General features: G+C 43.0%; 2 protein-coding genes across 2 annotated transcripts in view; one reads left to right on the forward strand and one right to left on the reverse strand.

The window, feature by feature from the left end:
- The window catches only part of ube2o (ubiquitin-conjugating enzyme E2O), a 37,489-nt gene extending 24,193 nt beyond the window's left edge, over nucleotides 1-13,296 (forward strand). The window contains exons 11-22 of the mRNA XM_083921802.1: nucleotides 1,048-1,203; nucleotides 2,099-2,253; nucleotides 2,925-3,037; nucleotides 3,232-3,360; nucleotides 4,571-4,660; nucleotides 4,750-5,074; nucleotides 6,413-6,777; nucleotides 6,903-7,083; nucleotides 7,310-7,446; nucleotides 8,210-8,413; nucleotides 8,994-9,051; nucleotides 9,639-13,296. Coding sequence (XP_083777928.1) covers nucleotides 1,048-1,203; nucleotides 2,099-2,253; nucleotides 2,925-3,037; nucleotides 3,232-3,360; nucleotides 4,571-4,660; nucleotides 4,750-5,074; nucleotides 6,413-6,777; nucleotides 6,903-7,083; nucleotides 7,310-7,446; nucleotides 8,210-8,413; nucleotides 8,994-9,051; nucleotides 9,639-10,459 — 2,734 coding nt within the window. The 3' untranslated portion in view covers nucleotides 10,460-13,296. The remainder of the gene's footprint in view (nucleotides 1-1,047; nucleotides 1,204-2,098; nucleotides 2,254-2,924; nucleotides 3,038-3,231; nucleotides 3,361-4,570; nucleotides 4,661-4,749; nucleotides 5,075-6,412; nucleotides 6,778-6,902; nucleotides 7,084-7,309; nucleotides 7,447-8,209; nucleotides 8,414-8,993; nucleotides 9,052-9,638) is intronic.
- A 3,908-nt stretch (nucleotides 13,297-17,204) lies between these two features.
- The window catches only part of LOC310960188 (sphingosine kinase 1-like), a gene marked incomplete at its 5' end in the record, with an annotated part of 38,515 nt that continues 29,162 nt past the window's right edge, over nucleotides 17,205-26,557 (reverse strand). Inside the window, 2 exons of the mRNA XM_083931812.1 lie at nucleotides 17,205-20,638; nucleotides 25,567-25,682. Coding sequence (XP_083787938.1) covers nucleotides 19,759-20,638; nucleotides 25,567-25,682 — 996 coding nt within the window. The 3' untranslated portion in view covers nucleotides 17,205-19,758. The remainder of the gene's footprint in view (nucleotides 20,639-25,566; nucleotides 25,683-26,557) is intronic.

Here is a 26,557-nt window from a genome sequence, read left to right on the forward strand (position 1 = left end):
ATATTGAAATATATCCCCTCAAGTATAAGTGACAGAAATGCGTTTTGTCATTTTAGCTCAGTCTCTAGTTTCTAAGTCTGTGGGGGCGCTCTGGGAGCTCGACTGGTGGAGCATACGCGTCAAACACATACATACAATTAGTCCTTTCTGCCTCAAAAATGACCAGAAAGCTGAATCTGCACGCTCTAAAAGATACTCCACTCACTTCTCTTCCAGACTTTGAAGTTTCTTTTGTAGCCATTTCAGTAGCATTTAGCAGTTTTTATAGATCAAGGTTGCTGGCCTCATGTCTACCCACTGGCCATTACTGGCTATTGGAGAGGATGGTGCATTTGGTTTGATAGTCATTTCCTTACACTTTTCCAGGTATCGGATTACAGACTAATATTAAATGAGACCAGACAGGTTTAGGGCCATCCACACGGAGACACGTTTTCCTGTAACCGCACAACTTTTGTATTGTTTTGGTCGACCATCCACACGCAGTTATCGGAACCTGAAAACGGTTTTTGATTCGTACCTTTTCCCAGAGTGGGAAGATTTGAAAACACCCCCCATGGCGTTGTCACCTGGACGATGAAGCCGCATACTTTGTTTTTTTGATCATGTGGATGTACCTTAAAGGTAGTTTACATGCTGCACCGGCGAGTTAAGCCTAATCAGATTCTTCTACCATATATGTGGCATGTGCCTGGCAAGTCACCGCTACTGACGATGCAAAGCAGAAAAGATACTCCAGCGCTGTAAATATAAGCGTTAACAGTGAGTCAATTAATCAATTAGTTGATTGACAGAAAATCAATCAGTTTAGGTGGCAAAAGCAACTACAATTATCAGGTTTTAGCTTCTCAAAGGTGAAGGCTTGCAGGTGTTCTTGTAGGTCATTCTGCAATTTTTTAAAAATTAAATATTTTTTGGACTTTTTTTCCACTATTTTCAGACTTTTGCGGACCAGTTTATGAGAGGAAAACTATTCTGTGTATGTAAGGATGTACAGTTTCTATGGCTAAAGGAGACGTTAACTTGTGACTAAACTTCTGGTTGCAGCTCTCTAACGTCATCAGCCAGCTCCACGGCCTCTTCTCAGAGCGGCGGTTTGGGAACCAACCGTAAGAAGAGCATCCCACTCTCAATCCGTAACCTGAAAAGGAAACACAAGAAGAAGAGGACCAAGTTTTCCCGCGAGTTCAAACCTGGCGACCGGTGGGTTAATGGCAATAAACAAAACTTAAGCATTTTTGTCCTTTTCCTTCTCCATTGTGTCTTAGTTATTTTCATACACTCTTTGTTTATTGCTGTCTGAGGATTCAGTGACTCATCAGACCACTGTGTTGACTGCGTAACTGATCTAGTGTCTGGGGAACAACTTTGACATTTTGTTGATCTATAAGGCCCCTCACAATTGTATCGGGAATTTGGTTTACAAATAAGGCCGATGACATCAGTTGTTACCGACTGTTAAAGCAACCAACAGCTGTTTACCCCTGAAAACAGACAACAGTGTGTTTGTGTGTCTCTCCGGTGACACCGGAGCTCGACAGCAGCCTCACACACAAAGTCTTTCAGGACAGAAGACTGACGGTGTCATTTCCTCAACCGCACACTGTCACACTCATCCTCAGTATACAACACAGATTTAACGCTCTCTCTTGCTTGTTTTATTTCACCACAACTAACCGCAACACTGCAGACGCTCTGTTCTTTGTCGTTCAGTCGCCAATAAGACTTGTGTTTTCCAAATAAGAAAGAAACTTTCCAACTGTCACTTTGAAAACCTCTTTCCTGAGATAATAGCGACAGATTAGTTATTGTAACATGATTCTGCTCTGCAGACTGATGAGAGGAAGAACTAAGAACTAGAGAAAAGGAAGGATGAGCGGGAAGACCAATGCTTGCCCCAACCTGCCAAGAGAGGAGATGAATGTTGTAGCTCAGTGGAGATAATTGATACAGTAAATAAGGGCAGGATAGGAAGAGGGGGGCAAAAAAGTAGCCGAAATACGTATTATACAGTAGCTTTGCTTTTGTGATGAGTGAAGAGTTGGTAACCATGCGTTTTAAAGTTTAAGTTAACATTTACCCTTGTGTGTTTGTGCAGGGTTGCAGTGGAAGTTGTATCCACAAAGACCACAGCTGACGTGATGTGGAAGGATGGGCGGGTGGAGAAGGGGATCCGATCGAATGACCTCATCCCCATCCAGCACCTCGACAGCCATGAGTTTTGTCCCGGGGACTTCGTAGTAGACAAACGACGTAAGGACAATCAGTTTGTTTTAAATGTTTTAATGTTCTAATATTGTAAAAAAATAGAATACCATGTCTTTTTTTTATTATCATACAGCAGGTGGAGAAGCTATAGAAATACTGTGAAAGTATCAAAACTCTCAATCCACAGAGAAATTCACACAGCCTGTTTTCAGAAACTGTGCCTTTAACCAACCTTTAAAAGAGCGTCTCAGACAGAGGGTGAATACAGTTATTTTCAGACGGACAGTATTACGAGTGTTTCAACATTCAAGCTTGTAAATTCTAGTAAAAACCCTAAATCCAAGCAATGTACCTGTAAAAAAAATATGGGACCTTTTTAAAGAATGAATTAAGTTTTATTTTCCTTTGTTCCATTTAACTTCTTTAGACCAATGAAGATGCAGCGTGTGTCAGACTTCTGTCCCTGTGGACTGTGATTGTTTTTATATAGGCCACTCCACTCTGCCACCTTGTACCTACAGTATCTAGGACATTTGCTGAAACAGTGCAGAGTGTGTGTGTCTGAAGTGGAGTGAAAACAGGGCTGGGACGTTACAGTTTCCATTTTCTTTAGAACAAATTAATTTGAGTTATAAATCTCTGCATATTCAGGATTCAATTGTTCTTTGTTTTGCTCTCTAAACTGTGTGCGTATGTGTGTGCGTGTGTTCTCTCAGCCCAAGCCCTCCAGGACCCGGGTGTGTACGGTGTGATCCAGTCTGGTGATCACAAGGGCAGAACATGTGTTGTCAAGTGGATCAAACTCAACTCCAGCAGCGATGACGTGGAGGTCAGTCCGGAAAACAAGATGAAAGAGAGAATTGAAAAATTGGTAGTATTATGGGATGGCCCCGACTACACTCCTTCATATACTGTTAGCAGGTGGTGGTATGTTGGGACACCAGGCTGCTGTACAATATGTGATGATTTGACTTCATAGTAGCAGTTAAATAGGCCTGGTATTCTTGTTTTGCTTTATTCCAGGTTTTCGGAATGGAGGAGGATGTCAGTGTGTATGACATTGCGGATCACCCTGATTTCCACTTCCGCACCACCGACATTGTCATCAGAATATGGAACTCAGAGAACGGACACAACGACTGTGAAAATGAGGTGAGGACGATGAAATACCTTTGTCCTATGACCTGTCTGTCTTTCATCTTCAGTCTACCCTCATTGACATATACGGGGTGGGAAAAACATTCAATTGAAATAATCATTTTCAATGTTTACGCTATGTATTTGTAGAAATGTGAAATTGAGCACAGCTGTAAGGTGAAGTAAAGCTTGAAAATGGACCTTGAAAAGTGTTTGAATTTGACCTTGGAAAAGGTGTATGAATCCGGTTTATTACAGGACTGTCCAGGGCTTCGGCCCCCGGCGACGCCGTCAGGGACAAACGGTGGCAGATGATGGATGTGATGGACAGATGTATCAGACTGCATTCGTTTTCGCTTGGTGTACCTAATAAACTGGCACCTGAGCGTTTAAAGTTTTACTCTGCAAACATTTGGATCAGCAGGAAACATAGTGGGAACTAGGGTGGGGAGATTAATTGATTTTAAATTAAAATCAGATTAATTTGTTTGGACAGTGTTTAAAAAATAAAAATAGATTTTTACCTTTTAACTTGGGTCAAAACAGAAGTCTACTGCTCTCTCTCGGCCCCCGTCCCCTCTGCTCCATTCATTTTTCTTTCTTTTTTTGTTTTTTCTTTTTTATGCAAATAAGTTTGGTTTTGTTTGCAAAATTGTTTTTATTCAGAGATGCTATACATTTTTTTCCTCCCTAGAGGCAGTGAGACACTTTTATTTTATAAGAAGGAATGCTAATTTTGCACTTTATTCATTTCTTTTTGTTTAAGATAATAAAGCAATCTTTTATTTACTTGTATTTTACAAATGAAGCCTGGTGAAACTGTGAAAGTTTGGGATTTTATTTTTTGGCAACATCGCCCAGCCCCACTGGGAACACATGCATGCTTCTAAAAAGAAAATCCCTCTGTTTGAGACACTCGATGAGCTTTTCTCCTGCTCCACCCTCAGGGTAAAATGTCAACTTACCCTCAAACTATTTCATAATCCAACGAGTAAAGCACTTGCTCTAGCGCTTCTCCTGGAAAAAACTTTAAGAAAATCAAAAGTATGCTCCCTGCATCCAATAGTTTCATATAATGGAGTAATAACAACCACTGCTTACTGTAGAGTCTGCAAGTAAAGAAAAGTCATGTCGATTTCTATTTGTATTATACATAATCACAATATTCTCTCAGACATGTTTAGCCTTGTTTTCATTTTGTGTTGTGTGTTGTACTTTCCCTCAGACGTCGGTCGGCCAGGTTTCCAGGGTGGATGTGAGCAGCAAAGTGGAGGTGGTGTGGGCGGATAACTCCATGACCATTGTCCTTCCACAGGTAAAAATGTATCCTTAATTAAATGTACTTTTTTGACAGTAGAAGTAAGAAGTCTGTTGCTGACTGACTACTCGTGATCACGCACACAGCACCTCTACAACGTGGAGTCTGAGATCGAGGAGACCGACTACGACTCGGTGGAGGAGACGAGCAGTGTCTTGTCCACCGAGGAGTGGGAGGACGAGAGCGACAGCTGGGAGACGGATAACGGCCTCACCACCGAGGACGACAGCCACGTCAACAACGCCGATGTCATCGACACAACAACCCCGACACCCACCCCGACCAGCTCCACGGCGTTCATCATCCCCCCTCAAGAGGGCAACAAAGACGGGGTCACCAGCCCCACTAAAGGAGCCCCTGGAGAGGAGGGAGAAGCGTCTGTTGCTGCTGCTAGTCCCGCTTCTGGAGGAGGTAGGGAGCTTATTTTGTATTTGTATTTGTATTTTGTAACATTTATATTATTGGTTGGTTTCAAGGGAATAGTTTAAACTCCACAGTACAACATAAATCTTTCTCCTTAGAAGAAGAAGAATTCCTTTATTCGTTCCGCAATGGGGAAGTTCAATTTTCACTCTATTTTTTTCATTTTAAACACACAAAGGCCCGAAATACACACACACGCACAGACAGGACCTATATACATGCAACTAATGGAGAGATGTTAGAGCGAGGGGGCTGCCAGTGACAGGCGCCCCGAGCAGTTGGTGGTTCAGTGCCTTGCTCAACAGCACATCGGCAGTGCCCAGGAGATGAACTGGCACCTCTCCAGCCACCAGTCCACGCTCCATTCATGGTCCACACAGGGACCCTCCGGTTCCCAGCCAAGTCACCTATGGACTGAGCTACTGCCGCACCCACTCGTATGATATTTTGTCCTTTAAAGGCTTTTTGCCCCACACGTTGGGTGGAAGTCGGTAACTATCTATGCAAATTCTTTGTCATATTTTGCTGAAACTGTCACCATATCGACCCTGTAATGAGACAGACGATCTGTTAAAAAGTAATATATCTCTACCTCCACCTTCTGTTCCTGTCTTCTCTGAGCCCTCTCTGTATGCTGCAAGTGGCATCCTCTAGTTTCCACCACATGTTCACGGAAATTTACCGACTTCAGTTTCTAGTTGAAATCTGTACAAACCAAGAACATTTTATTTATATGCAAAATTTATTACAATTAAACTTAAAGTGCTTTGTATTAAATGGCACACAGAAACAAGTTCATTATGTAGAAAACAAGAAGACAATGCAACAATTCCAAAAGAAAATACAACAAATGAACGCCCACTCAAAGACATTGAAGAGCCCCACAGACAGACAGACAGACAGACAGACAGACAGACAGACAGACAGACAGACAGACAGACAGACAGACAGACAGACAGACAGACAGACAGACAGACAGACAGACAGACAGACAGACAGACAGATCATAAACCTGAGAAAATAGAAACTTTTCCAGGCGTTGATGTCATTACTTAGGTTTGGTTTGGTGATATCTATTTTTTTTAATGTCAACAAATCACGTCATGAAAAGACAAAAACCAACAATGAGTGAATTCTACCAACAAGTATCCCAGTATCCAAAGCCTGATATAACCATAGAGCATCATTGTTGTTTCATCTGAATGGGGATTCAGACATTTGATGCATTCCCATTAGAGAAAAAACATTCTACCTGTGTCCTGTTTGACATATCTTGAATTATACTTGCAAGAATTTGTTATACACTTAAAATTTCCTCCTGCTTAGGAACCACTCCAGGAGCAGTGAATGGAGCGGAGAAGCCCAGTAAAGACTGTGCCTCTCGGGGCTACAGGGAGTTGAAAGAGGCCTTGAAGATCCTGGAGAGCCTGAAGAACATGACTGTGGAGCAGCTCTGGACCGGAGGATCTCCGACCTCCCCGACCTTCGCCGAACCTGCTTCTGCAACTAATGTAGCGAGTTCACTGACTCCTGCGGCCCCGGAGAAACCGACCAAGGAGAAGCGTTTCCTGGACGACATCAAGAAGCTGCAGGAGAACCTGAGGAAGACTCTGGACAACGTGGCCATCGTGGAGGAAGAGAAGATGGAGGCTGTGGTGGAGGCAGGGGGGAGCGGCGCGGCAGGGACAGAGGTAGTTGGTTAATGCGTCTACAACGTGGCAGAGTTTCTTAAACTTGCACGGCGTGTTCCGTTAAATAAATAGTAATATGATGCAGCATTAGGTTATGTCTTACCTGCCGGTCTTTGACTGTTCAGGTAGAGAGAGCTGGAGAGGAAAAGCCCCAGCAGGAGCCGCAGACGCCAGTGGGTGGACAAGAATGGCCCAGCGAGTTTCTCAGCGACACACCGGTGCTGTGCCAACAGAGTGGTGGCAAGCCAGGTGTCACTTTCACCAGTGCCAAGGGAGAGGTGTTCTCTGTGCTGGAGTGGGCACCAGGTGAGACATGTCACTCAGACAACATAAGTCTGCGTCCCATTTCCATTTTGTACACACACACACACACACACACACACACACACACACACACACACACACACACTCACTCACACTCACTCACACTCCCTGCCCACACAGACTGTACTTCTAAATCTTTCTGTATTGCTGTTCTGTCACCATCTGCATGTCCTCTCTTTCTATTTAAACTTTTAACTTTTTTTTTCAGACACACACTCATTTAAGAAAATGGAGTTTCAGCCAGCAGAGGCAAAGAAGTTCTTCAGCACAGTGAGGAAGGAAATGTGTCTCCTTGCAACATCACTGCCGGACGGCATCATGGTCAAAACATTCGAAGATCGCATGGTGGGTTTCATGTTATTAAGGAACCATTTTGGAAATAAATGATATGCTGATTCAACTTTAAAACGAGAGTGCTCCTTCTATTTCAAATACTGGCAGGTCCAGTTTCTATTGTTGGAAAATCTGCTGGAAATCGCCTGTCTTCATCACCCTTGGATTTTTGTTTTTTTCTGGTTTTGCACGAGCCGCCTGATAGAAACTTCATCAACATGCCCACTTTAGAGCTCCTCTATTCAGACATGGGCTCAATTGAGCGAACATTACTCAGACATTGGTACCAGAGAGCTGCAGGGTTAAAAGCTGTTTAATATCCAGTCCAACTGTGTGTGGGAAATGGACTTTAGAAACCAGAATCTACCATTAAATAGACATCATCTGTCCGGTCAGAATTCACTGCATGAATGCCGTTCGTCACAGATACGGGTGATTTACAACAACAGAGGCTGAAATGAATCATAAGCATCATTACTCAGGCTCAAAGTCTTATTGCCCTTTTTCTACGCCCATTTGTTATAAATTATGAGCCTTTTTTCTTTGTCTTCAAAACAACGAAGAAAGCAGCTGGGGTTTATGGGAAACAGAGTGTTGATACTTAAAAACTAATGAATAACCTTCAGACAGAAGCTGCTAGTCCTCCTCTCCTTCTTTTATTTGAACTGTGACGGACTGCTTTATTCTCCTGTCTGATCATATCCTCCTTTAGGTTACAATGACGTCATACATGATAAAAAGATGTTCAAAAATGTGTTTGCTTTCTTCGACACAGGACCTGTTCTCAGCTCTGATCAAAGGGCCGACTCGTACGCCCTACGAGGACGGTCTGTTCCTGTTTGACATCCAGCTGCCCAACATCTACCCGGCTGTGCCGCCTCTGTTTCGCTACCTGTCGCAGTGCAGTGGACGCCTCAATCCCAACCTCTACGACAACGGCAAGGTCTGCGTCAGCCTGCTGGGCACCTGGATCGGCAAGGTGAGTGCTGTTTTATAGGTTAATGTATGTACCGTGTGATCTGTTACTGACTTAAGTTTGGACAGACAAAAACAACCTGTTGACTTGTGATTAAAGAAACACGTGATGAAGTAGAGCCTCGCTGAAGAGATTTAAACTTGCTCTTTTCAACCACACTTCACACATTTCACAAGTTATTTGCAATGATGGTAAGTGTAGTTGTGTTGTGTGGTAGGGTGCTACACACCAACATATATAAATCAATAAGACAATTGACACAAAATAAATCTAGCTGGATTGGCTGCTTGTGTCGGTTTTATAGATTGTAAACTGAATATATTTGGGTTTAAGACTGTTGTTCAGACAAAACAAGACATTTGAAGACTCCTTTCTTTTCAAAATCTTTTTATGGGATTTACAGGGTTGGGCAAACATATTCCACACTGTTATACCATACATACTAATAAAGTAAAAGACATTAACAAAGTAAGGCAGGCCTTGAAATAAAAAATGAATCGATAACATTTTCATCATTCAATTTAGAGACCTTCTGGTGTTTTTCTCATAAATGTCTCCTGAATTGTGGTGATGTGATTCACAGGGCACTGAGAGGTGGACCAGCAAGTCCAGTCTGCTGCAAGTCCTAATCTCCATACAAGGTAAGAGCGTGTACACACACACACACACACCCTTCTATCTCTATGGTTTATTTTTGTTTTGTATTTTTCTGTGTTTTTTGTATTTTTCTGGGTATTGTGTACACAGAGGAGAGAAAACATCCAGAGTCAAATTCCTTGTATGTTTGCACATACATGGTGAATAAAGCAGATTCTGATTCTGATTCTCTCTTCTTTGCAGCACAAAAATGTTTTATTCATGTGTTCATTTGCTCAGATGGGCTCCAAGTGCAGCGTCACACACACACTCTCTCAACTCCTCTGCCTCACACACACACATTACACCACTTCTATAAAACCCATCTGCAGTTTGCCAGAAAAACTGGGAACAGATAATTCACTTATTACCTCGAACCAAATCTGTATCCCGCTGGCTCAGAGTTGTAAAAAAGTGACTTTAATTGTATAATTCAGTCTTCACTCAAGTGCGTGTTCGTTACCCCTCACCAGGATTTGGTTCAAATGTTCTCCACCACACAGTGAAATAACCACTCTGAACCTACTGGTACTTGTTTGCCTTATGTTTTTATTTTACATTGAACTTTGCACGTGCACGTCTCTTTCTGCAGGCCTTATCCTCGTCAATGAGCCGTACTATAACGAGGCTGGCTTCGACAGCGACCGAGGCCTACAGGAAGGATACGAGAACAGCCGCTGCTATAACGAGATGGCCCTGATCAAGATGGTGCAGTCGATGACGCAGCTCCTCCAGAATCCCATCGACTTCTTTAAACAGGAGATCCAGGAGCACTTTGTTTCTAACGGCTGGCGGCTCGTCCATCGTCTGGATGCGTGGCTCGAGCTGAACGACGGCGCTGAGAGGGCGGCACACGTGTCCTCCAGGGCGCCGCACGCAAAAGACCGACCTTCATTTGTGGAGCCTCTGGATGAGCAAGGGCCTGTGCTGGTGGCTCACAGCACCCCCAGTAAGCTTGGGGAGGAGGGGGTCACAGGAACCGGAGTCACCAGTATTATGGAGGAGGAGCTGGAGGATTCAGGGCTGAGTCCCTCCACTACAGCAGCTTCTCAGCAGGAGCTGAGCCAGCACTCACACTGCGACAGCGCCCAGGGCGTGACCTCTATGGGTGGTGAAAACAAGAGTGGCTCTGCCGTTGCTGGCTCCGTTGTCCGCGGTGGGACTTCAGAATCAGGTTCAGCCCCGGTTAGCGGGGGAGCCGTGGGCTCCACAGGAAGCCAGCCGGTGGTGCGACCAAAGAAACGAAGAAAGAGCTACCGGAGTTTCCTCCCAGAGGGTAGCGGCTACCCGGACATCGGCTTTCCACTCTTCCCGCTCTCTAAGGGGTTTGTGAAGAGCGTCAGAGGTGTGCTCCTGCAGTACCGAGCTGCGCTGGCCGCCGCTGCCATCCCTGAGCACACAGAGGACAAGTAAGTGCCTCCCCTCCGTTCCCCAACCCACCTCTGCACTGTTCCCTGTTCTTTTCCTCCCTCTCTCTATTCTACCTTTTCATCCGCCTAAAGCTGTAGAGGAGGATCCATTACTTGTTGTCTGGGGGGTGGGGGCCGACAATATATATCTTCTGTACCCCTTGTCCAGAGCTGCACTGTGCCCCCAACACTGCCCACATTTTTGTCCTCCATTTCCTAGTCTGTCCTGCTCCGTTTGCCCCCAAACTCCACAATGTTCTGCCTTTCCCACCCCCATAAACCCTCTGGATCAAACCACCGCTGCAGGAGAACGGCACCTTTTTGATCCGGAGAGTGAGCAGGTTTTAGGTTTTGGATGCGACTTGACAATGTCTTTGTTCTCCTTCAGTGTCTCTTCAGATGAGTGTGATGGATAGAGAGGGGTGGACCTTACATGCGCTCACCCATTTGCACAAACCTTTTGGGAGCTACCCCCCGTCACACAGGAAACCCTCATCTATTCACGGACGCAGGTAAACACAAGGAGCTTTCACCTGAGGCCGTTTCTCTTTTTGGTCCTCAGCTGGACTTCAGCGGAAAGAGGGTGTGAATGCAAAACAAAAGGACCGAATGAGATGAAAAATCAGTGCCATGAACCCTTTTCCACCCTCCTTCATCCACCTAGCCTCCAGCACCATCCGTCACATGGGCGAGAATCTGCCGGACAAACCACTCTCCGCTCAAATCAGCCTGAAAAATGTCAAGCAGACTCGTGATCGTTGCTGCATTTTGAACGAGGTCAAAGATGGCTGGAAAACTGCAAAGCCCAGCTCTCCTGGCTATCTGTAGCACTATTGATACTATCGCTGTACCATCCTGCACTACCACAAACAAACAGACAATCTGGTCTTGGGAGAGGTGACGCCGTATAAATAAACCGAACAGGAGGATTCTTTTTAAATAGAAATCACCGGTTGAACGCTTTTCTGCCAAATTCTCTCTGTCCACAAACACAAAATATTCAAGTAGAATGTCGGTTAAAAAAAAACTGCCAACCACAAAAGCTTCACCACTTCTTCCACTTTAATGTACCCGCTGGTATTTTTCATTCGCCAATCACCCGCACTGAACCACGCAGCAAACACAGAGTGACAAAGTTTACATACGAATCACCTCTGGAGGTCAGACTGCTGCAGCTGTTTGGTGTGTAGAGAAGCCAGCCAGGCACAGGACGACAGTTAGGCCGCTCCATATGAAGGTGTGTGTCTGTGTGTGTGAGTGTGTGCGTGCGTGCGTGTGCTCTAGTAGAAGCTTAACAGAGCTGCAGCCTCTATTCAGAAGTTCTGATTCTCTTTCCGTAGACTTTAGCAAAATCAAACTCGTGCTTTGGTGTTTTTTGACGCATTTGAAGTTGTTTTTACTCGCGGGGGCTGAGGTGCAGGTTTCCAGAGCGGCGCTTTACCCACAATGCTCCACTTTTCTGTGATGGAGGTAAACCCACATCACATGCAAATCACACAATTTAAAGAAGAAATTCAGAGAAAAAACAAAACATACAGCATCCATTCCGTCATCTCATGTCGACATGTTGCCTTACTTGAATTGTTGTTAATAATCTCAGATCATTGTGTACAGAGCTGCTCGTGTCATTAACATAGACCGGCCCAGGCACACACTGAAAACCACTAAAACCTGCTCTGATGTTTTCCTCCTTAATAGTTTAGATCTCTGATCAGTTCTTAAAGGGACAGCTCAGCCCAAAATCAAAAATACATATTTGTCTTCTTTCATGTTGTGGTATTTATCAATCTTTTTGAAGTGAGTTTCTCACTGTTGGAGATATCGACCGGAGAGGTGTTTTGCTTCTCTCCAATATAATAGAACTAAGATGGCACTCGGCTTGTGGTGCTAAAGCCAAAGAAATACATTTGAAAAACTCATCATGTCCCGGTTACTCGAGATAATCCACAGACCTGATTGTGAGCACTTTAATTTAGGAACTGGTTCTTTCCACCGAACTAAACCTGCAAACCATATCGCATCACAGGAGGAAGCGAGCTCACGGACGAGAGGCTCTCCAAAGCCCATCGAGCTACATAATGTTTACATCCCACACTGTCGCGAGCGCAAGCCTCTCGTCCTCACTTCCTTCGGTGCGGTGATACGGTCAGAGAGTGTAGTTCAATAGAAAGAAAATAGTCTCTACATGAAACTGCTCACAACAGGTCTGTGGATTATCCTGAGTCACCGGGTCATGATTCCTGGAAAAGAGAGACATTGCTGTTTGTATTTTTTTGGAGCTTTGAGCACCGCAACCTGAGTACAACCTAGTTCCATTATATTCAAGAGAAGGCATACATCTCTATGGCTGATATCTCAAACGATCTAGACAAATAGTACAACAGGTAAAAAGGAAACAGATGTGCTTTTGGGTGCACCGTCCCTTCCCTCACACTGCGGCCATCGCTGTCTTCTTATTTCTCCTCTCCAAATTGCGCGTGCAGAGTTTAATAACATCAGAATACAAACTACAGTAAGTGTGCTGCTGAAGGTTTGTTGACGCTTCTAATTATTTTTGCTTGATTCGTTATTATTTTCTGTTTTCTGGTTTTTCCCTGGCGACTGCTGATCCCGCTGACCAGAGACAATTACACAAATTACAGCACGCAGGCAAGCTGATATTTCCTCTCTGCGATCTTCTTATCTTTCCCTACATGTCAGATATTCAATCTGGATGAACCAAATCTAGGTTTCATTGAACGGGTTACCACGAAACTTAACTGTGAAAGAAATGAAGCTCACCTTTGGGTCCAAATCGTGCTTCCTGGGGAAATAAGAGCAGTTGTTTACATCCTTTTTTTAAAAAACGCATTCCACCTTTAGCATTATGCTCTTTTCTTTCAAGATATTATGATTTTTATTGTAATAACATTTATTATGATTATAATACAGTCAGACGAACCCCCTTGTGCTTGCTATAATCTGTGAAATAAATGAGAGAGTGCGCTGGCTGTCTGGTATTTTACTTGAACAAAGATGCTGAAGAGTGTTTTCTGAATGAGAGAGCACATTGTGAAACTACGAGTGATGGCCGAGGATAAAAGCTTTGAGCCAAGAGACTTAAGAAAATAAAGGTCATGAATGAGGGTATTTTGTCTTGCTTTCTCACTATTGTCCTCTTCCTTGGATCTGACTTTGCCATCATTATTTTGTTGCCTTTAATGCGACAGAGGAGGATGTGTCGTCTTCTTCACTGGCTGCTGTAGCTGTAGCATGTAGCCTTGATTGCTTTCTTGCCCCCCCACACACCACCACTTGCTGCTGTTTGTAAAGTGTCACCTTCACAGTTCTCGTTGACGAGTATGAACCCTGTTTACCGAGGCGAGAGGTGACGTTACTGCTCCATCTTTCTCATCCGTCATTAGTCGCAGAAACAGAAAATGTGAAGCTATCCGACTAGATCTCAAAGCAAAAATCTGGCAGGATATCAAGCACATGATGTACAATTTTCTGTGTATGTGTGTATATTCAAATTTAAACCATTGTTATTATTATTACTATTATAATTACTGCGAGAAGTTTGTCTTACAGCCAAAGCATGTAACATGTTGCTTTAAGCCTTTTGAACGGGCTACAAACGACTTGACTGTACGATGTCGACATTTCCACAGTGGCCTGTTATTATTATTATTATGATTATTATTATTATTAAAAAAACAAGAACTAATAAAGTTATGATTTGTAGCCTGATTCCCTCTGTACAGATGTCATGACTATATTGAAATATATAAATACATACAGTATATATTTAACACAAACCTGAGTTCTAACGAGTCACGTGGGTGCTTGGGGGCATAGATGTACAAAATGCGGAGTGTGTATTGTACCTATGATTTCATTTTTTAATGGTTTACTTTTGTTGCATTAAAACAAATGTATAGTGATGTATTAAACTTTGCAAGCAGTACCATAGTAACATTGTGGTTTATATTTATTTGGATCCCTGTTAGCTGTTATGGTATTCTCCATTTTTCTTTATTATTAGTTAACAAGTGACATGAGACTTAATTGATCCTATGAAGAAGTTGTTCCTGTGCAGCCGCACACACACACACGTTTATTTTATTTTTCCTACATCTGACCTGCTGGTACAAGCTATCAAATGTGTATTAATCCACAGCTGGAAATAGTCCCCCAAAAACACAATATTTCCTCCTGTTTAAGTACTGTTTGACAGCAGTTAGACATCAATTTTAACAGTTCTGCATCCATTTATGTCAAACAATGCCATAAAAGTATTAAGTAGTTCACTAAGTTACATTTTAATCAACATCAGCCCTGATCATAATGATCAAATATTCATTTTGAAAACGTTAACCCTTAAAGTGCCAGTTTGTTTAAATTATGCCACTGAAAAAAACACCAAATTATTTATATATTTAAAATTCTTCTCACTAAAAACCAAAGGGAGGTGTCTTTTAAAACATTAAAAACTGTATTTTGGTGAACACTCAGATGCCATTAGGAAACGCAGAGAGGATTTCTCACACACCGTCTGTCTCAGTGAGTTTCAACGCAAATTTGACAAAGTGACACATTTCAGCTCTAAAGATGTACTTCATGACACAACATTTATCTGACGCTTTTGTCCAAAGTGACTTGTTATAAGTGCTTTCAACACTTAGGGTCCAAACCAGGAGAGCAAGTTATTAAGTGAGTGTGGTAGCTTCAAATAAGCCGATCTGTAAAGTGCTGAATATAAGTGGTGTTTTTTTTTTATTCATCGTCTTAGCTCAGGTGCCGCTTTAATTCAGATACCTTGTTTCTTGCGGCCTCTTTGGCGGAAAATGGTCAGATGTAACTGCAGGAGAGCCTGTTCTCCCAGAGCCCTCCATCCTGTCATGTTCAAAGGCACGATGTGTGTTGACTTCTTCTTTTTTTTACACACACACACACACACACACACACACACACACACACACACACACACACACTCACTCACTCACTCACTCACTCACTCACTCACTCACTCACACACACATACACACACCAGTGACAACAGTTAGTGTTTCTCAAACCAAATCACACCCAGACAGAATGTTTGTCAACGTTTATTTTATTTCTCCAGTCAAAAACACTCCAGCAGAATGTTTGATTTGATAATAGAAAAATTACAGACATTTGTCTAATGGAAAAATAGATCTCTCTGTGAATAAAGAATCAAACATTTCATCTTCAGTGTGCCAGGAAAAAAACAAAAAAACAACTATGTTCCCTTCGCCATAAACATTTAGACACACGACAGTTGAGAAGCAGCAGGTACAGACGTAAACTTCAATCTACAGTTTGTTTCATCCGCACAACGCACATGAGGTCCTTCATCATCTCAAACTTCATCCGTCTGATTCAACTCGATCACAAACAGAGAGAAACTCAATGAGAAACTCAAGATTTCAAGATCTCCCCAGAAGAATTGATGAAGAGGCGGCACCATGGCAACAATATTAACAGTTTCTTAAGTCACTGAGCCACAATTACACTTATTTCTCTGACATAAGGACAGATGTGTCACTATCATCAGTGTGTCCAATATGTCCGTTCCTCGGGCATATCAGAGTTTGTTTTTTTTAAATGTTGATGAGAAAACAAACTGAATTTCAGATGAGAAACCAGTGAATGCACCACTGTGTTCAAACCACCAGGAGGCAGCACAATCAAGGCACATCAGACAGTAAAAGGGGCCACTGCATCACTCACAAGAAACCTCACTTTGCATAGAAAATAAAATGTATGAAGTGGTCGGTAGCACTCTGTGGTGTAAGGAAAGATTATTGTTATTTTATATATTAGATCTGTGGTTCCCAACCAAGAAAAAACAGCACAAAATGTATGTTTTGTTTCATTAATGACTGGATAATTTTACATCTTAAGGCCCCTAAAATGTTTATAAATATTTTCTTTCCTTGGTTGCACTTGTAAGTAGACATACTAGTTTTATTTTAAGGGATCACGAGCCGAAAAGGTTAGGAGACGCTGTGAGTATGTCCATTAATCAATGCTACAGACAACATTTGTCCCCCAAAACGACAGCAGAAGCAAAGTGGAACAAGCTCATCTTCAAGTTTCCATCGTATGTGCCTGCAGCTCGTCAGCTGAGTTCCTTCAGTAAACATAATTTAAACCAACTAAATTACTAAAAATCAACCTCCATGTCCCGTGAAGGCTTCGGAACGATGCATTGTGCAAAAACACTTATAAAAGAATATCCCTTTGGAATAAATTAATTTTGGTCTTTGACATGTCAACTCTTTACAGTAAACGTGGCATGCTTAAAACAAAAACACATCTTATTCATGTTTAAAATGACAAACTTCAGTAAATGGTTTGATTGTGTGTGTGTGTGTGTGTGTGTGTGTGTGTGTGTGTGTGTGTGTGTGTGTGTGTGTGTGTGTGTGTGTGTGTGTGTGTGTGTGTGTGTGTGTGTGTGTGTGTGTGTGTGTGTGTGTGTGTGTGTGTGTGTGTGTGTGTGTGCGTGCGTGCGTGCGTGCGTGTTCGCCTTGACGTGAAATTAACTGAAACACGTCCTCCTCTCTTCCTCTCAGCGTCAGGACGGTTTCCTAATGCTCCCAAATGATTTCTCCTGCTGAGGAAGAAGAATAAGAGCTCCCTGTAGGTAACAACTCCTCCTACCTCATGCAGCATTTAACAAGTTGATATCTCTCCCCCCTCCCCTCCTCCTCCTCCCTGCCCTCTCCATTTACTCCCTACACTCACCGATGAGCTGTTTTAACCTACTGAAACCCTTGCTTAAGGCCACTCAGAGTTCATGTCGCTTTGACTGATTTCAAACCAGATTTCTTTGCGTCCACGTCTGATTTTTGTCAAATGAACGAAACAATTTGGATCTCAAAACACATTCAAAAAAAAATCCTGACTTCACTGCCCGTGTAGGCTAACGCCTCAGTCATTTCCTCTGTGTGACTTGAAGCTCAACCGTAAGGACACCGAGGTGACGATCATTAACAAACCTCCCATGGGCGCTGTGTGTGTGTGTGTGTGTGTGAATAACACTCAGGCCTGGGACTGCAGTATGTAAAGCAGTGGATGAATGGATAAAAGCAGAGGAGATAGAAGAGTGGTGTGTTGGGATGGAGGGATGCAGCTTCAGAGCACGCTGAGCCACTAAAAACACATCACTCGGCCGTGCGGGACCAGAGCGCTGCAGACTGTGATGTTGTAGTTTAAACTTTTTTCTGGAGCACCTCTTTCCTGGCTCGTTCTTTTCTACTTCAGTTAATGATTTCTGAAGCCGTACCAGTAAACTCATTCACATGAACGGGACGAATCAGCACCAAACAGGTGGAAAAGAGTCAGTTCACCCACATTACAAAACAAAACCAGCACAGTATTTCCTCTGGGACCTCTAGTCCTATCAAGTCACGCAGATAGTTTTGGTTTTATTTGAGCAGGTTTTAATCTCTGTATTCTAAGATTTCTGCATTGGTACAAATAAGGTGATCAATTATACTTAGTTTGTGTTAGTTTTCAATGTTTTCTTTTTAAATTCCAGAAGAAACATCTCTTTCCTGGCAAATATAGAAACTACAGACAGTGAAGTCTGTCAACTTTCAAAGCTTTGAGAACAAAAACAAAACTCCGGTGATCTGTGTCAAAACCTGTTCGAATAAAACCAGTTACTAGTAATTATTGATGAATTTCTAATCTCATCTCATCTCATCTTCAAACTCTTATCCGGGGTTGGGTCGCTGGGGCAGCAGCTTTAGCAGGGGACCCCAAACTTCCCTTTCCCGGGCCACATTAACCAGCTCTAACTGGGAGATCCCGAGGCGTTCCCAGGCCAGCATGGAGATATAATCTCTCCACCTAGTCCTGGGTCTTACCCGAGGCCTCCTCCCAGCTGGACGTGCCTGGAACACCTCCCTAGGGAGGCGCCCAGGTGGCATCCTTACTAGATGCCCGAACCACCTCAACTGGCTCCTTTCAACGCTAAGGAGCAGCGGCTGTTGATGAATTTGTGAAATGAAAACACAAATATTGAGACAAGAAAGAAACAAAAATTATTCAAGACACTGGAACTACAAATGAACTGACCACCAGGACCCCATGACCGATGGAAAGGTTCTGTTACGTTATCATTTAACATTACAAATCTCTGCTGTCTTAGAATATCAACAGTAAATAATATATTTACTGATGTGAGTGTTTGAGGCTCTCTGTGTTTAATAAACAGTCACAAAGCCTGATCACCCTTTCCCCTCACATTTACTACAACACACACACACACACACACACGCACACACACACACACACACACACACGCACACGCGCACACGCGCACACGCACGCACGACATAAATCCAACCCTTTGCTGCTGCAGAAGATGCCGTAATTCAAGTTGATACGTCGGCTTCTGAACAGAGAAGAAATAAACTCCACGCAGAAATAAACAAAAAGAGCTTCCAGAGATGGTGATGGGTCTACTCTGAGGCTAACACCTCAGCTTGATGAAACGTGTGTCTGTATTAGTTAGATCCGTAAATTGATGCGTTATTTTTTATTTTTATGATCATCAGGACTTGTAAGAAAGTCTTTCCCCTTGACTTCCCCCCCTACTAAAAAGATTTAAGCCAGCATGCTCTTCTGGCTATTCTGACCCACAGTCCTTTGCACAGCATATATTAGCAGGAGGGTCAACGTTCAAGATGCTATGTTACGAAGACGTAATATGTCCCAAGTGTTTGCATACTGCATGCAGTAACAGTAAGTACTAAAAGTATAGAGAAAAAAGCTATTTGGTACTCGTGCTTTGTCTCTCAGTCACGTGTTAATCACATGTGATTGGCTGTCCACTTAAACAGACCGAAGCAGCGGCCAATCACAGACGTGACTCAGCCCTGTTCTCCTTGATTGAAGGATGAAGACTAAAAACAAACAAGGAAAAAGAACAGTTTGACTTCAAAAAGCACCTGTCATAAATGCTCTTATTGTGAAAAGAAGTTGGATGAAGGAACAACTTAAAAAATGTTTTAGGTTTTTTTATAATTTCATGGTTGTATTATGCAGCTTTTCTGCATTTATTAATAATTAATTTCAAAACAAATAAACACTTGGGTCTCCTTACGTGGCACTTGTGTTTATCGTAATATCGCATGATTTCCTACTGAAACAGTTTTCTTTGTACCGATGAGAAGCTAACGCTGCAGCGAATGAGTCTTACATTCATTGCTTTGCCCCTGTACATTTTTAATTTGAAATACTAAAAATGTGTTTATTGAGCCTTTAACAGCAGAGATGAAAGCTGTTTCATCCAGTGATTAATCTCCCCAGGCCTCTGTGTATCTCCGCTTGCACCGGCCCGTATTCCACCACTTCTCCATCTACTGTTATTATTCCTTTGGGTGAATACGGCTCCAGTCTGAGCGCCCGCACCTTAGTGTGCACTAAATGTTGACAGTTAGTAGCCAGGTGGGCACCCTTCTCCATAGCCAGGAACAGCTTCAGCAGCGAGGTGCGTGATATCCCTGCTGTGACGTAGGAAAGGTGGATGACACCGTCATCCGAGGTGGCGTGTGGAGCTGCGAACAGGTCCTCAGCCAGGTGGGACTGGTACATGGCCAGCATGAGGACAAAGTCTTCCTCCTGCACCACCACCCAGTCGCTGGGCAACGTCTGGTCCAGAGGCAGCAGCAGGGAGTCAGGCGGGCCGCCAACGGCTTTGGTGGTACCCCGAGAAGGTGTGCTCTCCATCCTCCTCACTTTGAGGGAGTTGTTGGAGTGGCAGGAGTTTTGCAAGGTGTTCTGGCAGGGAGAGTCTCTGGACGGTCGAGAGGCCGGAGCCAAGGAGGGAGCTTGATTGTTGCAGTGCAGCGTCGTGTTATTTCCTAAACCCTCCTCCTTTCCGTAGTCCTCTGGGGCGGGCAGGTACGACAGCTTGCCCTTGTAGATGCGGAGAGAAGCCAGCCGCACCAAAGTGCCAACAGTGAACCGGGCGGCCCCGACGTGACGGTACTTCTCGCTCTCTATGTCCACGTCCGCCACGAAGCCCCAGGCCATGGAGAGGAAGGAGAAGAGACGAGGGCTGGAGGAGAGATGGATGGAGACCAGGTCCATGCGGGCCACGAGTCTCTGGCAGAGCAGGAAACCACAGCTGACCAGGAGCTCCTCACTGAACACCGGAGAGGCTCTGGAGGAACGAAGAGCTGAGAGTTAGTCACAACAGGAAACAACTAACAATCCCAGAGGTTCATCTTATCATTCCTTCAAGATATATCTGAACTACAGAGATTGAAAGTTGTGCTCTGTCCCTTGAACGTTTTTTGGACAGGTCTCTTTTGTTAGAGACAATTTATTTCAAGAGATCCTTCGTTAAATAAAGGCGGAATAAAAAGAAGCTTATCCATATGGTTGACTGAGCTTTGTAGCAGAAACAAAGTATTATTTTGGTACTGAAATGGTAAATTACACTCTTCTCTATTGATTGACCTACAGACACCTACACAGATGGACAGATATACGCAACCAATAGTTATAAGATGCTCGATTAACATGTTCACATGTAGTGAAGTGAAGCTTGATTTCTAAAGAAAACAAATATCCACCACTTCAGGGTGCTTTTAGTCGATATTTATGACCGAATGCACTTGACTGTGTGACAGGTCGTGTTTATAGTTTCTAGACTTAGAAGTAGGAGTGTTTGTCTTTAAGATGGCGGCCGCAGCTCTACTTGAACGGTGAAAAGGTCAGTTAGAGGGCAGCGATGCATCGGGTCCACAGATGGTCACCTGGCTACGGACAATGATTTCATTATCGACTAATGTTTCCATTAATGAAAATGTCCGAAAATAGGTTACATTATCATTTGAATAACCTATTTTGTCCAATCGACAGCCCAAAAGAACCATTTAATTTACAAAAAAAAAAAAGAAAAAAAGAGGTTTAGCAGTTTACAGCAGATAAAAAATAAATAACTTTATGTATTTTCACCCAATCGAATTGGTACTCTGAATCGGCAGATGCAAAAAGTTCTGGTATCGGGAAGGAAAAAATGGCAGCAGACAGCAAAATAAAAATAGGAAGGTGCACTTAATGTTTTTGGGTTAGGAAGTGGGTCGAGGTTCGCGTGTGTTTTGAGGAATGAGCTAAAAGAGGACCGTTATACAATAATGGGATGACCTTATTGTGTGATCGTAAACACACAGGAAAAAGAAGAGGTAGATGAGGACAGTGGAGACCAATGGAGCTATGAAGGGAGTGGGTGAGTCGGGGAGTGTGTGTGTGTGTGTGTGTGTGGGGGGGGGGGGGGTGAGGGTTAAAACCAGGAGGCTCGGGGACAAATCTGGGAGGTGGGACAGAATCAGCTAATGGGCCTTCAGAGATGACAGGCCAGTCAGACAACAAAGACAACCCCATCTGGGTGAATGGAGACAGGGGTGGAAGGTCATGCTCACACACACACACACACACACACACACACACACACACACACACACACACACACACACACACACACACACACACACACACACACACACACACACACACACACACACACACACACACACACACACACACACACACACACACACACACACACACACACACACACACACACACACACACACACACACACACACACACACACACACACACACACATTTGCCTGCTGCTGCCACCCGCAGCCAATTACAGTGATGCCTGGATGTCTCAGTGGAGCCTACTGGCAGATATCTCCATATTCATCGTCCTGAATTTATTCACCAGTCCGACTATCCAAACAGTCTCCTCTACATTTCTGTTTCTTTCTAATCATTGCCTGGTAAAAAGGTCAAGAAATAACAAGATTTACAACTCGCCTCCTGAGTGTCAGTGGTGAAGAGTCCTGTAGGCTTGCTTAAAGGCATAATAATCTCCATAAAAACCTTTCAGCATGTTGTACTTCTAGTGCTCTGAGAGAAAAATAGACTTCTGCACCTCCTCTTGGTTTTGTTTTCAAAATCTATCCTGTGACGGGGACTTTGGCCAATCACAGGTCATTTCAGAGAGAGAGAGAGAGAGTTCCTATTGGCTGTTCTATAAATGCATCATTTCATCAGATGGTGAAAGATTGATTCAACGCTGGAAAATCCTGTAGAAAAAGTTGCTTCCCCAGCATTGCGACGAATGCCTGCACTGCTAACAAACCCAGAACTAAGAGATATGTCAAAAAGAGTCTGAAAGAGAGTCTGACAAATAAATGCAATAAAACGTGTCATTGTCGGCAAAGAGATGGAGATAAAACGTTCACAGTTTATCCTTCTGCTCACCTGGAGAGGCTCACAGCTGCAGCTAATTCAAGTTTGTGTGTCAAGTTTTCTGTAAAAGAGCTTTACAGGCTCACAAGCTTGCAAAGAAAACACAGTAATTCTCACAGAACTGAAACAGGATGATTGAAATGAATGACTAGTGCCTGTGAAGGTTACTGCAGAAAGCGGAGAGCTGCAGGAGGAGGGCTGCATTTTCATATTCAGGCATTTATTTAGCCTTTCCAACAAAACTGCCTACCCCAGCTTTAAGTATGCCACTGTACACTCTACAGACAATAGGATCTCTCTCTCTCCTCTCTCTCTCTCTCATCTCTCTCTCTCTCTCTCTCTCTCTCTCTCTCTCTCTCTCTCTCTCTCTCTCTCTCTCTCTCTCTCTCTCTCTCTCTCTCTCTCTCTCTCTCTCTCTCTCTCTCTCTCTCTCTCTCTCTCTCTCTCTCCTCTCTCTCTCTCTCTCTCTCTCTCTCTCTCTCTCTCCTGTCACAGTATAGATTTTCTAAAGTCTGAAAACAGAGACAAGGGGAGCTGGAGAAGTCTTATTTTACACTACTACACTACACAGTGTTTAAGTCTAGAAGTGTGTTAGAATGCTAACATTAGCTAATTAGCACAAAACACAAAGTACAGCTGAGGCTGATGGGAATTGTATGTTGGTGTCTGTAGTTTGTTTTGTCTGATTGCTGTGGTCTGGTGTGAAATAAACAAAACAAAACAAATGTAGGGATCCCCAAAACATCACAATTCATCCTGCGGGACCTGCAGACGTGACTATTGTGATAACAGCCGCAACAACAGGTAACAGGGATAATGTAGAGCGAGTCGGTCATTATTGAGTATGGAAACCTGACAAGGCGATGCAGGACTCCGACAGCAGAGCCACCCATCTCTATTAGAAACAGTCTGCTTTGAAGAAATAACTAAATAATAAATAAGCTCTTTATTTCCAGATCCTATCCATGGGGTGTTTTTGCAGTGAACCACCAGTGGAGGGCGACTCTCACTCACATCAAAGTGTCACAATGCTGTGTCACAGATGATGTTTCAGCCCGTGCTCATTATGTTTGTGTACAGAAACAGATTAAAGCCTCACTCAGCGAACCTGTTCACTACATTGCATAATACCAGATACATTCTAGTTGTCACTCGTTTGATCCACGTAGCCCCAGTGAACCCTACATTCAGCTGGGAATAATACCAAATACACTCTGGCCAGGGCCGCTGCAGCAAAGCAACCAGAGAGAGAGATTTTCTGGATGCCCCGGGAGTGTGGGAGGAGAGTAAACAATACAGAGTCTGGTCCCTTCCTCTCATTGTTGCTGCCGCTCTAGCTGCAAGACCATTGTTTGACGAGAAGCTGATCGGCAGATGCAGTTGAAGTCATGAATGAATGTGGCTGTTTGGTGAAGACAGAAGCATCAGTGTAAGGTGTTTTGTTTAGATTCATTTTATTGTGACTTTTTTTTTTTTTAATCTATCCTTTATTTAGTCGGGAATCCCGACGAGAAATAAACCCAAAACAGCAGCACAAAGGCTTACGTAAAAGTCGCAACCTGACAGATTACAAAATAAATAAAATAGTAAAAGGGCAAGATAAAGCTTAATGTGACCCACAACAGCAGTTGGAGCAGCTTTCAAGAAAGTGCCTCAAAGCACCTCATGAGGTTTTTAAATTCCCCACAGGACACAGGTGACTTCGGAGTATAAAGGGCAGAGTATTTAAGTCACAAAACAGAACACAAGACAGTTCACTATTCGACTAACGGTTTACAATAGGAAAAAACAGTACAGTACAGAAGTGGTACAGCAACAGATGATATTCTGTCAAATTCTGAACAATAAAAAAATAACAATATTTCAGAATAAATCAAGTATTAAGACTAATTTTTTGATACTGTTTACCATCAGTTCTACTGTACAGGATATGGTCTTTACATGCAGCCGATTATCTGTATCATTCTGCACACAAACACAAATGGACAGAGCCCCTTTTATTGACAGCTGCATTAGTTTAGTGTAAGTGTAAGATGATATTTTTGGAGCACCGATCACATGATTTGTTCTGAAGCTACCCCATTGTATGTATTTTGTGATTTTGATTTGTTGTATGGTTTGTTTGTTGAAGTTGGAGAGTCTGGTGAGGAAACTGTACATCCTTAAATCATTCAAATAAATTGAATGATCTGATTTAAACTTGATTCATTTGCATGTCGTATAAACTGCACACTATGTTTACGCACCCAAATGAAACACAGCACCACACCTGGAGTGATATATTGCTCAAATATGTGACCTAACTGGTGAGACTGGTTTCTGTGGAGCTCTAAGAGGTGAGTTAGTCACGATAACGAATAATGCAACAATGTATCTTCAACACTTTTAATGTTTTTATCTACAGTTACCCGTTATTTTCATTATTGATAAAGCTGCCAATTATTTTCCTGATTAATTGATTAATCATTAAGTCTATTAAATGTCACATCTTGATTCACTCAAGCAACAGTCCAAAGCCCAAAGATATTCAGATTTACTATCATGTATGACAAAAAATATCCCATTAAACATTTAGGTGGCTGGAACAAGCAACTAAGTTTTGCTTGAAAAACGACTTAAGTCTTATTATTAAGGTTATCAAAATAGTTGCAGACTGACATTCTGTCTGTCGACTAACTGATCGATCATTGAAGCTTCCCCCGGTCATAAAAGCTGTGTCCGTGTGTGCAGCCATGCGAGAATCAGTGTCATACCCAGACTGATGTTTTTCTACAGTGCGGGGGCGGACCAACATTTATGGTTTATGCTTCATGTGGCTCACCCAGAGTAGTGATGTATGGATGCAGCCAAGGCGTTGCCTGATCCACCAGGAAGGATGCCCAGTGGGGTCCGGACGGCCTCCTCCCAGTCCGGTCTTTCCAGCAGACCATTTATCACCTGATAGACACAGAAAATAAAGTTTTGATTACTGATTGTGGACAAAAAGAAACAGACATTACATACTAACATGCTGTTTAGTGGACTAAAACAATGGGTGACATTTATGTAGTATGAAAAGCAATAGCACATGAGTTGCATACTGTTTCTGTGTTTCTGGTTAAATATTACAGAGTGAAAACACTGGACACTAGGCCACCATAAATAACTCACAATGCAATGTTGTAGTTACGTCACCACAGCGACTTCTGAATTGAAAAAATTCAATTTCCCCTTGCGGGATAAATAAAGTAATTCTTCTTCTTCTTCTTCTTCTTCTTCTTCCTGGTTGATCTTATAAGGAAGTGCCAAAAACTGCAGTTCTCCGAGTGTCCACTAGGAGCAGGTTTCATATTAGAGCATAATTAAACCTACTTAAGGCCTGGTACAAAAAAACATTCTCGTCTGTATGTTTAGGTCATATATAGTATGATTGGATCGAGTTGAGGGACCAGACCCAGAAGGAAATGCTCCGTCCTTTATTTATACAGTCTATGCTTCAACGTTTATAACAGCAACCAAGGCAGCTCCGTAATGACAATAACGCTTTTGTTTTACATATTAAAAATCAGCGATTTTGTCACTCCAGACAAGACAGCATTATGTGGCGATGCCGGAAGAGCTGATGTTGGCACAAGTTACCATGGTAACACATCTTCTGTCAGCAAGTGACGTGCCAATTACAGCTCAGTGCATCTGAAAAGTTGCATTGGCCTACTACTGTTCATTAATATTATTATTATATTATGTTGAGCTAGTGTACATGTTGAGTTTGTAGTGCATAGTATACACTTTGAATTAACATCTGGGCGGGTGGGTGACGACCTGTGAGGTAA

Source organism: Echiichthys vipera, assembly GCF_963691815.1.
Source record: "Echiichthys vipera genome assembly, chromosome: 2".
Taxonomy (NCBI): Eukaryota; Metazoa; Chordata; class Actinopteri; order Perciformes; family Trachinidae; genus Echiichthys; species Echiichthys vipera.